The sequence below is a fragment of the Pterocles gutturalis genome, unplaced genomic scaffold (assembly GCF_000699245.1).
Source record: "Pterocles gutturalis isolate BGI_N339 unplaced genomic scaffold, ASM69924v1 scaffold9464, whole genome shotgun sequence".
Taxonomy (NCBI): domain Eukaryota; kingdom Metazoa; phylum Chordata; class Aves; order Pterocliformes; family Pteroclidae; genus Pterocles; species Pterocles gutturalis.
Genome location: NW_010135698.1, coordinates 1 through 15428, shown reverse-complemented (window position 1 = coordinate 15428; position 15428 = coordinate 1). Strand labels below are relative to the sequence as shown.

The 15428-nt window shown below is 35.9% G+C and overlaps 1 protein-coding gene across 1 annotated transcript; it reads right to left on the bottom strand.

The window, feature by feature from the left end:
- Positions 1-2886: 2886 nt before the first annotated feature.
- Positions 2887-14332, bottom strand: TMX4 (thioredoxin-related transmembrane protein 4; the record flags this gene model as incomplete). The annotated part of the gene is made up of 7 exons (XM_010081997.1): positions 2887-3170; positions 4380-4443; positions 6409-6510; positions 8725-8770; positions 9753-9881; positions 10987-11032; positions 14217-14332. Coding segments are annotated over 7 exons (787 nt in total), but the record flags the coding sequence as incomplete, so codon positions are not given.
- Positions 14333-15428: the final 1096 nt, after the last annotated feature.

Below are 15428 nucleotides of genomic sequence, written 5' to 3'. Positions count from 1 at the left end.
CTCAGAGAGTAATCTTGCAGTTAGGTCTATTATGATGGAAAATACTTAATATCTTCATTTTAAATAGTCCAAACTTAACAGTCACATGCAAAACCAGACAGAAATGTCAGCAGAGACTTCAGAGAATCACCACACACATGCGCTTCTGACCTTTCTCACAGCATCTCATAAAGCCTGTACCTTGTAAGACAAAATGTTGTTTGTGGTTTGTGTTTTTGTTCAGGGAGTTTTTAAATTCGGAGACACCATAATGAAATCCAGCTCTCCTGAGAACACCTTATTGTCCAAACATTCAAAAAGCCCAAATACCTCATCTTGAGCACTGAAAAGAGGTACACTTGACTTTTTAACACCTCATATTCCCAACAGCATAAAACAAAGCCCCTGACAAGTATAAGGATGTTCTGTATCTTTTAAAGTTCAAATCTCTTTAAACAGCTGAAGAGGATATTAGATGACTGGCTCCATGACATTACAAAAGTGAAGAGAAATTGAATCAAAATTTAATATTGACATGCTCCTTCTTACACATTGAGTATCACAAGACCCTATGCAGTATAAAATATCCCCAGTGGTACACAGTCAAAGTCATCTTTGCCCTTAATCTGTGCTGGATACAGTCCCCCATATTTTTCAGTGTCTGGTAGTTTTGGATCCATGACTATGGGGGATAGGTCTATTCTTATCCTAGGAAAGTTCATGTAACTGAATACACACACCGACTTCTGCTTGTCTCATGAATATGGTTAAAGTACTCAGAATGAAAAAAGCAAATAACAGAAACAATAAATCCATACTCAAAGCTTTTAGGTGCAGAGTTCTTCCCTCCAGACTACAGAGGCCAGAAAGTTTTCTTAATTTTTGCAAATAAAAGCTTAGCTTGATTTTTGGGTTGGCTTTTTTTTTTTTTTTTTGAAAGCTGCTATGTAGCTCAACTGCTAGTGAGTTCTGTTGCCTGTAAAGCTTCTACAATTGCTCAGTTACATGCGACAACATCCAAATAACACAAGACAATCTGTTTTCATTATAGCGTGATGTATATATCACCTGTATAATTTCACATATGTGAAAGCATATTTACACATGTCCACAATATGAAATTCAAGCTCCAGACTGAGGACATTCCATAAGAAAATCCATATTCAATATATACAGTGTAATTTTGTTCTTTACACAGTTGTAACAGACATGCAAAGTTGTAACAGTGTTACTTCAATATATTATTGAAGTATATACACTGTATATATTGAATATATTCAATATATACAGTGTAATTTTGTTCTTTGCACAGTTGTAACAGACAAATGCAAAGTTTCTGCCATATAGTACCAAGACACAATATGCAACAGGACAGACATGAAAAGTTAAGCTTTCTTAGTAAATATGTTCTTTATGAGCATTTAAAGAAAAATTAAATTTTCAACACAAACTGACCCTATTAATCTCAGTCTCAAAGGAAACCAGCATTTTGCACTTGCAACTTGTCTCTTCTAATAGAGATGATTTCATCTCTGATTACTCTTTGTTCTTGAGGAACAAGATGAAATTCATGCATGTTAGCAAGGTTTATGCAATATATATACACACAAAAATTAAGATTAAGACACGTCTTAAGCATATGATCACACATCAACAAAACAGGAACATACAGGATCTCACTGTAGGTATTCCTTACCAAAAAAAAGACGCCTTATATATTAAACAAGACAAAGGAGGGAAATACTGTTACCTCTAATTACACACCTAACACTGCCTATATGGCAAGCCATTTTCACTTTACACAGATCAACAGATACACCTTTATCTTGATAGAAGTAGCAAAACCAAAACCTTTTCCCAACTACCCACCTCTCCCCCTTTCTTCTCCTAATGTGCAGATTCCAGTGACAAAAGGTAGAAAAGTGATCAAAGGTAAAACCTTAAGTGCCTCTTCAGTTAATATTACTAAAGCAGTTTGAGTTCTGACAAAAGTTTTCCAAGTTGGAAGTGACAGAACTGCACTGCATATGACAAGCTTGCATTGGCAAGAAATATACAACTTACTGACTGCAAAGTGAACACTTCTTGCTACAATCTCTAGAAGGGGATGGAGTGGGGGAGAAGTCATGATTTGTCAAAAATTCACCCTGGACCAAAATTAATTTCCTTCAAACCTTTTAAAAGTTCAAATATATTTTAAACATTTAGCTGCCACTCTTTCTCAGCCTGAGGTTTTCAATTATTCAAACTCCTTGGGTTAAAAAAAAATTCAGCTGACAAGCTTGAGCTGTGTAGCATGCCTCCAAATTACCAAAATCTGAAAAAATCTGGGGGAACACAGCGCACTGTATGATAAACTTTCAAAACAAACATTAATAAAAATTAAAGAGAAAGGTGCTTCAGTTGAAAGTGATTAAAATAAGCCCACCATACACAACATTTTTAATAGAAGACTAGTAAGGTGCTTTCTTTCACTACTATATCACTTATCTGGTGCTTCTGTGGCATTTGGAAACAATAAACAGACAGAAAAGTCAGTCTAGCCCAGCTACTGTAACAAGTTAAAAGTCCTCATCTTGCTTAGGTCAATACTTGCAAAGGAACATGAGCATAGATGACCATTGTACAGCAGGTAAACTGAGACCCTGTTACACCCCTTTTCTCTTTGAAGATTTCAAACAGACAAGATTACTTACTTCGATTGTCATGGCTAAAGTTATACAATACACAGCATATGTGCTTCTAAAACTAACCCAATGAACAAGTATAAGCTTAAAAATTACAAGCCTGCTAACAAAGCAGAGGTTCCGCGTAAACACAGATGACAAATCAAGTGTAAGCTTCAGCTTCAGACGCAGAGTCTGATACTTCTTTGGTCCAGGCATATAAAATATATCACTGAAACAACTATAGTCCATTATCAGCCATCTGACTTTTACGCTGTCTTACTGAGCTTTCAGTCTCTGAATCAGCTAAAGGTTGTTCACTTAACTCTTCCATTTCTTCTTCCCCTGATTCTTTTCCAAGTGCTAAATCCTCCTCTGAGTCATCAGTACTTGAACGTGCTGCATCTTCTCCATCTGAGAGATCTTTTACATCTGCAGTCTCTTCTGCATCATCTGCGGAAAGCTCTGCAGCCTCCTCTGGTTCTTCTAACGCTGTGTTCTCCACATTATCCTTTGTAATTGCTTCTTCTAAACAAAAGAGTTTCAAATACTGAAGTTAGACTGATGCTCAGAACAATTGGATTTTAAAGTTTCATCACCATGTATGTATTCGGAAATATTAGTGAACATTATTTTTGAACACTTGTACAGGACTACATATTCCTTATTTTTCAATTATTTCAAATAACTCTTCAGTAATATTTTACTTCCATTTTCATTTGTTTCTCTTCCATATCAGGCATAAATAACTTTAGTTTGTAACTTGTTGGAACAAAATGAAAGACCAATTTTACTCAGGTCCCTGAAGGTTTAATTATCAAACAAATCACTGGTAAAGTGATAAGATAGTGGTAAACTCTATCAGGTGACAGCTGCTGTTGAGCCAAGCAGCCAACTAGACAGCATACTGCACAAGTATGCACAGGTGTGTTTTTCTTTAGATAGTGGTGAACACCTAAGATTTTGAAGGTGATAATTTTGCACACTTAGGAATTCTATTTGGCTAAAGTCTTACTGGCAAGTGTCACAGATGCACCTTCAGCTTCAACAGCAAGTCAATACACACAAACATACCAAAAGGTGTTCTGGAGCTTAACACATATCTTGTGGTGACAAGAGTATTTTGTGTGCAAGTGTTTGCCTCCCATGTTCATAGGGAGTAGAATACTATTCTCACTATGGATCAGGAAGATGTATATTTTCTTCTTTTATTTGAAGGAGATGCAACACCTTCCTCCTTCCCCATACCTACAGTCTCTGGACTGATTTGATTCCACTCTCTCTCTCTCTCTCTTTCCCCAACCACAAGTTACATTAAGAATTTTACAGGTTCAGAATGCTGCATCTCCTAATGCAACATACAGAGTGCACATTAGGATATGGAATTGTCCTGACAAAACAAAGTTCTGTTCAATATTTAAGCTACAGGTCTAGTGAATATGCACCCACATAAACCACGCAAACCCCAGCATCTTTCTTCAAGACTTCCTCATTTTGAATGCATTTAGTCTCTTCATGGCTGTGGAGGTTAAAAAAAATTACTGTTGGGATTTTGGTTTTTTTTTTCTGCTTTGCTGTCCTCCAGGTGGATGCTTTGACATCGATATTTTAGAGTCCAACATATCAATCTTCGTCAGTGTGACTAAAATGAATACCTGGATTATTGGTTCACATCTAAGTTCTTGACAGTTTATATGTCAACCTACAGTATCTCACCCACTTCAGAGTTCTTACCAGATGTTTCAGCTCTGTAACTTGATTTCGATGGGCAAAGGCAGTCTGAAATCAAAACCAGTATCTGTGTAAAAGAAAAAGCATTAATTAGGAAGTCATCCCAGCAGTCCTTGCACTACTAAGTATTTTCCTACTCATCTTTTTTAGACAGACATACAACAAAGTTTAGAAAATTATATTATTTTTCTCAGAGACAAGAGCTAAATAAAAACACACAAGAAGTGTGTTCTCAGTATATACCAACCAACATTCTCTGCTTTCTACTACAATTTTTATGCCTCCTAGTTCCTAAATTTATTCAGTATTGAAATTGCTTGCATCTTACGAAGAGAGACCCAGAACATGGTTGACGATTTTTATTTCTTTAAAATCTTGGTCAAGGTTTTCTATATTTTGAGATGTTTTTCCATTTCTACCCCTGGCTCCCTCATATGCAATGTGTACTTCCACCTTTTGTGCTTGTTATTTAAAGCAGCCTAGTGTAGAATACATACAATCAAAATGCAAGGAAGATATTTGACTCACTGTCACATGCTTAGAATAATGCAAAGGAAAGAAAATGACACAGATGATACCATATTAAAGAAAGACATTTCAATCATTGAAAAGCTTTTTAGAAAAAGCAGAGATGAATTTTACATTTTTTTCAGCTTTTCCGAGTTTTTTTTTTTTTAAGAGAAGGAGGAAAAGGAGAAGTTTGGTTTTTTTTAAAAAAAAAAAATCATCATATTCATTTCCTCCTAGTTATGCTAACTTAATTTGCACTCAATTGATGATGGAAACCTACCATCTAGAAAAACGCAGATGTTTAAATTATATAATTAAATACATTTGCTCATATGTACCAATTCCGTGTATATATTATGTAAAAAAAAAAAGTGGTTTTGCCTAAATACACACAACTACTTTGAAATCAATTCCATGTACTATTGAGAAACATACTCAGTATGCGATTTTTCTTTATTTCACTAACACTAATATTTGAGCTGAAGGACACAGATCCAAGTGCCAGAAACAATGTTTACACAGCAATTTAGCAGCTAGTTAAACCAGTTATCAGCGTAACTGTTTTAAACTGTCTTTGCATTGTAGAACAGGATTGTGGACCAAGGTACTAGTCTGTAAGAACTTCCGTTCCCATCTGCAACTCCTTTTCCGGCTCAGTTTCTCATTTAATATTGATATTTGAGAGGTCATAGACCCATACCATTCAAATATTCTAAGAGGAAATAATCCCAGCTGACAGGTAAAGCAACTTCGAACTGTTTCCACTGATGAAACACATCGGGCTAACGATATGGTCTTCAAATGTTCATGTATATATAGCTAACAGTTTTGTTTGAATAACCTTCCTAATGTTTTAGACATTGATATATGAATGCATCAGTTCTGGTTAGTAACAAGAGATGTCAGGTTTTTCGATTACTAATGAGAACTCAAACCAAAAGATCACAAGGGAGAAAGAAGTGAAGTCAGATTTTATTAAGACCAAGCTGTAACCACAAAATTATGTCCTAAAAGAGAGTAAATCAGTTTAAACCCCAAATCCTCAAAGCCTTTCAGAAAATACTTTCATCCTTTCATTCCATTTACACTGCTAACACCCACAAATGCAGTCCCACTCTAGCTAATAAAAAATCTAAAAATATAGGCTTTGTGGAGAGAAAGTTGGAGACTTCATACAATTCTGACAACACATATTCAATCCTTCAGTACCAAAATTTTAAATATAGAAGAACAATTTAACAGTCACTTGTTTAGAGGATGGACTAAACAAATCTAAATTGAGGCACAACTTTCATAAAAACGCTAACTTATCTGAGTGAACCAGTCTTATTGTCTACCAGAAGTAACAATACTAGAGCATGGATCTGCAGTACTGAACATTTAAGAATTTTAATTACCTGCATCATTAAAAAGCAATTTAAAATAACGTATATCAGTATATCTTATCAGTGAAGTTTCCACAAGTTAATGCAAAGCCAAAGTTCCAGGTAATTGAGAAAAAGGAAGTAATATGCTTTCTTACCAAACCCAGGAACAGACCAATCAATAAGGTAGCTAAGATGAAGATTGCATAAGAAATCCAAGCATGAATTCCAAGAGTGTCAGTGAGGTAGCTATGAATTTTCTGTAAAGAAGGAGATGATACTTAATAACTTCACACCTAACACCACTTATGATTTATACTGTCATCACCATTACATAAATTGATATCTAATTAAGACCTTTCATTTAACAATATTTATACTAAGGTCTTCTCTCTCAAGCCCTAAGTCATCCTTAGATGCCCTACTATAATTCTTTTCATACCATTAAATCTTATTTTTCTTTACCAAGTTGTTCATATTAAAAAGCTTTTTAATCAAAGGGTGCACAATTCCTTCTTCCCAAGATGCCATAAGTAATCTTACTGTGGGCAAATGTATGAGGAAGCCTCAGAGCATACAGGAAAGTAACACAACATTCTTGATCCTTATATTCTGTAAGAAGGTGGCAACTGTTGGAGACAGCCTATTGGGATAGATGAACCCCCAGCATGAACCTGTGCATTTGTTCTGACGGCCTCTGTTGTAGGAAGGAGACCATGCAGCAAGCATCCCCGATAATGACAGCAACAGCACCAATGTAAATTTATGAAGCCAGTTATTTAAAAAAGGTAACTTAGAACTTAAACATCTCAGAATTAAAAAAGCAACCAAGCCAGGTTAAAAGCAAGTGTCCTGTTATATCCACTCCAAAGGAACACCGCCAAGTGAAAAAAAAAAGTAACCTCATACAGCCCCATAAGTAGCTCTGGTAAGCACAGCAGTAGACACTTAAAAGTTGCACAAGATCAAAATACGTGCTTAGATTTGGGAATTCATTAATTAACCAAAAGCAAGCCATTTAGTTCTCACTGAAGCTCTTTAGAATGGGTGGCTTCTTTTAGGAACTAAGCGGACACTGAGCGATTTCACTTATAAATTTAAAGAGAAAAATACAAATACAGTATTAAGATCTCTTTGAAACTAAAGTCTGTTATTCAAACCCCCAAATTTAACTGACTGAACCCAGCATCACATCAAATCAGATAGTCTGTCAGGAAGTACATTATGACATTAGATCTCTTCCAAGAGTATATCCATTAGAAAACAAACCACAATCAACATTTACAAGACCTTAAATATTGAAATTCCAGGGTCTTTTCTTAATGTCAGAACAGCTTCCAACATTTATTAAAGCATATGCAATGAGAGCACAGCAAGAAGATTGAGGAAATGTACAGCTGAAATATTCATCAAAGCAGACGGCAAATTAGAGAAGGTTTCTTCCTAGAGCATTTAATCTTTCAGGAAGGAAACTAGACAGAGACAACATCATTACACAGCAACCACTGAAAAGAAAAGCCAGAAGGCTATTAAAACTTAATACTATCCAGCGAAAGAAAGAATCAAAGATAGCTTGCGCAGTAAACCTAGTACCTGAAAGTTTTGTTTGATTCTGGGTTAGATGCTTACTGGAAGTGATGCAAACTCTGTTCAAACTCTCTACCACATTCATTTTTCGTAGCACATGTTACAATATTAAGACCTTTTGCTACAATCAAATACAGTCTCTCAATCTTGGCTATGCTTGAAGATTTTAAGAGCAAGCATGTTTCCTGACCAAAACCGGAAAGGTCCGAAAATTTTCAGCATATGCATGCTACAGGAAGAACTTTGAGAGCTCACAAATAAAAGCATCTTCAAATATTTTTAAGCTCAAAGAATACTGTACACTAAGCACTTCACTTTTACTTCTGATAATTACTGTCTAAATTTGTTGTGTTCCTATGTGCATGGCATTGACAGTTCAAAATCCAGATGCAGAAATTCTTACTAAAGAATAAAACCATTACTCTTCTTCTGTACAATACACTAGATGCAAATGAACTGCAGATGCATGATTTACAACTCTGAAAATGAAGCTGGATATAATATTTAAGAATAGGATTAAGTAAGAGAACCTGGTAGATGCTAAATGAATTCCTGATGTTTACAACAATTTTTGCAGCAGCTCTCAAAAAACTACTTTATCATGTTAGCACACTTTGATAGAACATTTTAACTATACCAAGATAATAAGAACAGTGAGTCTTTTCAGTATCAATGTTAATCTTTACAATCAAACTGCCATTTTGGCATAGTCTATTAGTACTACAAAATTTATAGTGCAAAGATACTATACACACAATATACAGTAAATATAAGGAAAAGTTAACTCTCATAAAATAATAATAAAAATATTCAGGTATGTTTTGGCTTCTGAAGAGATTATCATTATTCTAAGGGGGTATGGAAAACACTCCCACATAGTTACTTACACTGATCCATCCGGAGAGACGAAATAGTCCTGCCATGCCATGCATCCTAGAACATAAAGAAATGGAAGGAACAGGTTCTAAGACAGACAAGAGTCAAGGTACACAGCAAACTGCGCAAAACCCAGAAAAATATTCTATACACTTTCAATGTCATTCAGGCCCTAGTAATTGTCAGAAAGAGGCTACTGCAAACAAATACATTTTCTGTCTTATGTTGATTTAAACCAGCTCAATGCAAAGCATTGAAACATTGACTTGAAAGATGATATTTGAACATAATCAAGAAACAGCAATTCCGCAGCTTAATCCTGTGCAGCCGTGACTGCCTTTTCCCCAATTCACAGCAGCATGCATCCCTGTAGCTCCTCTCCCCATTACTTAATATCCTACAGCTCTTCCTCATTCTCAGATGAAAAATAAGGACACTCACTCGACCTTTGACATAACTTTACACATAATAGCTTTAGTCAGAATGAAATGCAGGCCATTCACATCTTCAGTTCATCCTTTTCATCATGCAAGCATTCTACGCTATTTCAAACAGATCTAACACTCTAAAAACAAATTCTGATATGCTGTGCAAGCACTACATTGTTTCCTATTCCAAAGAAGGACACAAGACTTCCTTGTAAACAAATAAACAAGAAATCCTTAAAGCTAAAGGCTGCCTGCCCCAAGCAGCCAGAAGTCATGAAGTAGTAATTTACATAAACATGCATTTGATTCCAGTACTCAGTAGATATTGAAACTGACACTTACATAATGTTCAGTAGCTGTACTTTTTTTTCTTTATGTATTTTCAAAGATGATATAAACAAGTCTTAGCAGGCACGAACAAAAGCGAATGCAGAAAATAAACTGCTTTTAAAAGGTGAGAAACTGGAAAGCAGGCTGTCAATACAGATTGCTTCTGCAAAGCCTACATATCTAGGGAATAAAAGCCTTTTGCCTTTAAGCTGTCAACACAGCACCTTTAATAAATAACGAGCTATGAAACATTTTTCTTGTTAATAAACACAAAGTGTTACATTATAGAAGATGGAGACTTCCATCCTGCTACAGGCTCCACAGCTTCCCATTTTCTCTCTAAAACATAACCTTGAAGATCCTCCAATGTCCGTGAGCCTCGGTATCTCCGAAATACTCCATCATGTGCACTAAAAACCAGAAATATGCGTTAACACAGATAACCCTTAAACTGTATCTATAGTAAAAAACCCAACCAAAATACCCATATACGTTAGATTGGACTTGCTCAGAAAGTTGAACACCTAAACATTTTCAATATGTTTTGAAACTGTAATCCATGATGGAAGGTCTCAGTTTTTAAGCAGCATAAGCTTTTGCCATTTATTAAAATTGCTATTTTTCTTAAATATTCACTCACACTACAGCAAATACAAAGCACGAGGCTAACCACCAAACCATTTTTTAGACAAAACCCAAAATTAAAACTGTGCATATAAATGTATATATATATATATACACACATGAATGACTGACAATACCATGGACTTAATAAAGGGTTCAATATTTAAAGGGTGACATCATCTCACTGGAGAAGAGATACAGCAAACATCTTTAACAGTATTTTAACATCATTTTTAACAGTATTGATCACAGGGGAACTTAGTAAAGTCATTTAAACCAAAGGAAAGCCTCAGATAAGGACTTTGTCACACAATCACAGCTCCAACAATAACCTGGTATCAAAAGTCAGTATTCCTTCATTGTCCCCTATGTTTCAGAGTTACAGTTTAAAACAAGAGACAAGTAGTACCAATATGTAGCTGTTGACTCCTGAGTCAATCGATGAAGAATTCTAAGCAGTAACAGAAGCAGTGCAACACAGTGGAAAACTTCTGTACTGTTTTACATGCAACCTATGCAGTCAATTATTCAAATAAGAAATCTTAGTGACACTTCTATAAGGTCCAGCAAGTTGGCTTGCATATGGTCAGGTTTCTGGAAGGCAATACTGCAAACTTGCACCAGTTTTCACAAATTCTATAAATACTGTTTGCAGGCTGAAAAAGCATCACTTTTATCTAGGTGCAAAACTGTAGGACAACCTTCCACCTCAAGTTAAAATTAAATAGTTTATGTTCATTAAGCACACTGAGTTCCTGGGAAGCGTTTTAGAGATTGACAAAAGGGAAATAAACCAGTTGCTCGTTACACCTTCCATGCCACTGTTCAAACAGGACAGGAAAAAAGACGACCTACTGAAACAGACAACTGTTTCTAGTATGACACACTTACTGGTAAATAGTAGGAAGTGTTGTGACAAAGAAACGACCACTCAAGCCTAGAAAGGGAAGAAAAAAAGCACATCAAATGGTTAAGGAAAACTGAAAATTCTCAGCACTATGACTTATCTATACCTACAGATCTGTATTTGTAGACTAGAAAGCAGCAGACTGCATAGCTTTTACCGCTGTTTTGTAAATCCAGGTTAACAGTTTGTCTTCAGAAAGATACAACAGTCAAATACTGTTGACAAATGAAGGAAAAATGCTGACCTTGAAGAAAGTTCACTGCAAGGTAATTTTTCTACATGGATCTCTCTAATCAATACTTGCACACAGCTGAAGTTTTTGACCAGACCAGCAGTGTGCCCCTCCAATGAAGAGAAGGAAGAGCCACACCTATGTTCCAGGATGCTCTGTGCTTTTTGTGTCTGTCTAGTCTCATCCAGATGACCCTTGTTTCATCTAGAAAGTTGGGCCACTAACAACAGCAGCAATGACAACAATAGCTTACCAACTCTGGCCCCTGATTTTAATTCAACCTCTAGCTGATTTTAAATCATTTAGTACTACAAGTCATTAAATAAATCAATCTTCGTATCTGCTTGTTTACTTCTTCCAAATAATCCACATATGCTGTACAACCAGTCTGCTCTTACAGCCTGTAGGAAGGCTCAATTTCTCTCATAAACACAATTGTAGCACGACAATGTTTTGGATGTTTCTAGGTTCTTACCTTTCCTTTCCATACATCATTCCTCTCTGGGTAAATACAAATGGTATGCCAACAGATTAATAATAAAGCTTGGGATCTCTCAGCATTCTGTTCTGTAAAATATTACAACTTTAAGCCAAGAGAATAATTTTTTATAACATCCAGAAGTGTGGATCATGTCAGCATTTTGAGCATCAGACATTAAGACAACAAAAAGGACAAAGAAAGGTTGAAGTAGAGCTTCAAGAGGCTGACTGGAATTGATCCCCACACTGAAACTGGGTGTTTCACTGACTGACAAATACATAATAATCTTTTTACAAGTATCACCCTAGACAGTGACACCATCATGCAATTCATAGGACAGATAAATTATACAAATCATCAAAAAGCAGCTTGTGGGGCAGAAGGCATTTGAAGTTCTCCGGCCTTGCGCTCAACACTGCTGCAGAGTAATAGGTGCAAATGCTTTCAGCTTCACTGCAGCACTAGGTACACCAACAGAGATCTCCTAGTGTATGGCTTCACTGCAAAAGTCAGCTGAGGCAAAAAGCTCACAAACATCTCACAAGCAGGCTGTCTATACAACTCAGCTAGATAAATTGTCAGCTGAAGACATCCTTCTCTCTCTGCTTCCAAATCTGGGGAAGTCAGGGCTACTTGACACTACCACCACCACAATTGGAAACCTGTGAGTGAGAAGAATTTGCCTTAGTGCTTAGTAATACTTACTATTCAACACATCCAATTTAAAGACTGCAGAAACAAAAAAAAATGTGCTACTAATCCAGTCTATTTTTGAAAAATATATACAGCAGACTTCAGTGGTTATCAACCTGTAGATACGCAGTCTCACTCCATTAGTAAGGGCTAAATTCCATGAGCTAGCAATTGCCATTCATATAAAAGGACCAATGTAAAGAGAGTACAAATCAGTTATTCTTTTAGGAAACTAAGTCCTTATTCAGTTTTCAATAAAGCAAACATCTTTTGACACCAGGAAGTAAGCCATGCAAAAGTATGGTAGCAAGAGAGTTTCTTAGATACAAAGATAAGCCACACAGAACTAAGTCAGATATTTTTAAATGTTTCAGTAGTAATTTTTTTTTCTTACTGTGAATTCCCCTATGGAATAGGCAAAGAAAAGGTTGTGGGATTTTCTTGTTGTTTGCTTTCCTTTTTTTTTTTTTTGGAAGACATTTAAATCAAACCAAGTACAAGCATGTTTAAAGTTCTAAAAATGAAGTCTTCTTCATATCATCTTTATCAAAAATCAAGATGGAAATCCTTTTGACTGCATAAACAAAAGAAACCCTGTCTAATTGGGAAAAAGTATCAAGATAGGATTATAATGTATCCTCATCTGCAGCTTTAACTTCACAGTTACCACTACTTTCTTAATGTGCAGAAGCAAAGTTTATATCTATGCAAAAATTTTTACTATTCAAACTCACCTGTTTAATAAACTGTTAATGATTAGTATATGCACTAAAGAAGAATCCCACATCAACAGCTTTTTGGCATCAGAATTTTAGTATACTTCTAAACTTTTAACAAACATCAACCTACACAAGGTCTAGAACAGCTGGCATTTTCTTGTGAACTTAGATTGCTGAGACCAGTTTAAGTCATTTCCCCACTGTTACCTTGGTAAAAGCTAACTTGTTCAGCATGTTTTCAAATAATAAAATGGACAAATTTTCTACATACTTTATAAGGACAAAAAAAAAAAAAGAGAAGAAAAAAAACATCAGTAAAGCTTGGCCTTTTTATTCTAGTAATATCTCTTCCTAACTCTGTCAGTCTTTTGATACTGCAGATAAAATCTTTTATCCCCTCAATGCCAAAACAAGCATGAAGCATTCCCAAGAGATATATAGGTTTAGACAATATTGGTACTGCTTACACAAACATACATTCAAAGCTTTGAAGGGAGTCACTAAAGGACTACAAAAAGATTGTATTCATACTTCTGTGTATAGTTAGGAACCCCCTTTTGTAAACATATTTGCATATGTGCATCACCAACAGAAAGCAAAGATAACACCTGTACTTTAAAGCACTACTACAATTAAAAAAGACAATAAACCAGCACCATCACAGAAACAGTTAAGAACTCACTAAAGCAGGCTCGCTCTGGGCTAATGCTACCACACCCTGAAACTCTCGCTAACTGGAGCCTACAGAACTGGATTATTCTGCAGATTGTTTGGAGGAGAGAGGAATGAGACAGGCAACAGCTTCCAGTGAAGTAGATTAAAACAGAGAATAAGCACCTTTTAATACAGTATTAAGCCAGATCACTCCCCCAGTTCTTTAATCCTTCAAATTGAGTTTACAAGCTTAGGCTCACAGATATGAACTATATGGAGAAACAAAATGTGGATAACATTATTTCCACTTAGAAACCTGTCTTCTGAGTTGGCTGGTATCCCAGGTATTCCAGTAAAGTAAAGCACACTCCCAGATACTAAGTGGTACTTATACTGAATAATTCCTTTTATTAAAACAGTCTATTCATACCATACCCGGTTCTTGAGTGACATCCACCTTTCCCACAGTGATATGCAGACGTTCGCTTTCCTTTGCAAAACTCTCCCATGTCAATTCAATCTGTTGACAAGCTGGGCACCAAGGAGCATAGCTAAAGGGGAAAGACAGATTAAATATTTTAATATTCTTGCACTTAGAGACATTCAAATTGATTTACCGTACAGAGAAAAAATACAAACACATCAATCACACAGGAAAAAAAAATCTACAGTTTATCTTATTCAGTAGACTTGATTAAGAAAATCAAGTAGTTTTGTATCAATCCCTACGTTCCTCCTCATGTTACTAAAATAAAAAAAACCTCCACAGATTTGAGAAATTCACATCCAAACCTCTCACCACTCGTGACTTAATCTACGCACATTTTAAATAACTCAATTTCCATGGCAGCTATCTGAATCATTGAAGCCAGGCTGTCTTCTGAAGTGGTATCCTCCAACATAACATTTTTTATCGATTCCTGACACCTCAGAACTTTGAGAAATTACATTTGCATTAGCCACTACACAACACATCAAAGCAGGGCCTTTTTGATAGCACTCTTTAGAGATTTAAAAAGAGTGCACATCAAATTCCTACTGCTCATACTGCCTGTCTTTCTCAAGTCTTGTTTTTTCTCAGTATTAACTTCAGCAAAATAAGAAAGTGTGTTTAAAGAGATGAGTTTTCTATACTACCAATTGGAATAAATAAACCAGGTTCGCAGTTGTTATTGATAATATCAACATGGAGACAGAACATCTAATATGAAAGGATAATAGCAGATAATGCTCAAATGCTGGTAAAACCCGATTTGCCATCTTTGTGTATGTTACCCTAACTTGGTTGACAAAGCCTTTGGCAAACATGTGCAGTGTGCAATGGTCCGTCACGTATGCAATTAAGGTAACAAAGAACAGCGATGTATAGCACGTAACTGAGCCACGACAGTTGTCCAGACACAGACTTAACCTTTTACAAATGAAAAATGACCTTTATGTGTTTTAACCTAATTCACTGGGGGGAGTGGAGGTAAAAATGTATATATGCAGGTTTCTGGTATTTTAAAAATGAAAGGGAGCAAAAGCAGTGGATCTAGAGGCCCACTACTTCTCACAGTACTCCATAAATACTACCATGCTCCTGGAGTCACTGTTAACAACAGAAACTAATTCCTTCATGGGTGTGGTGGGTTAGCCCTTGGCTCG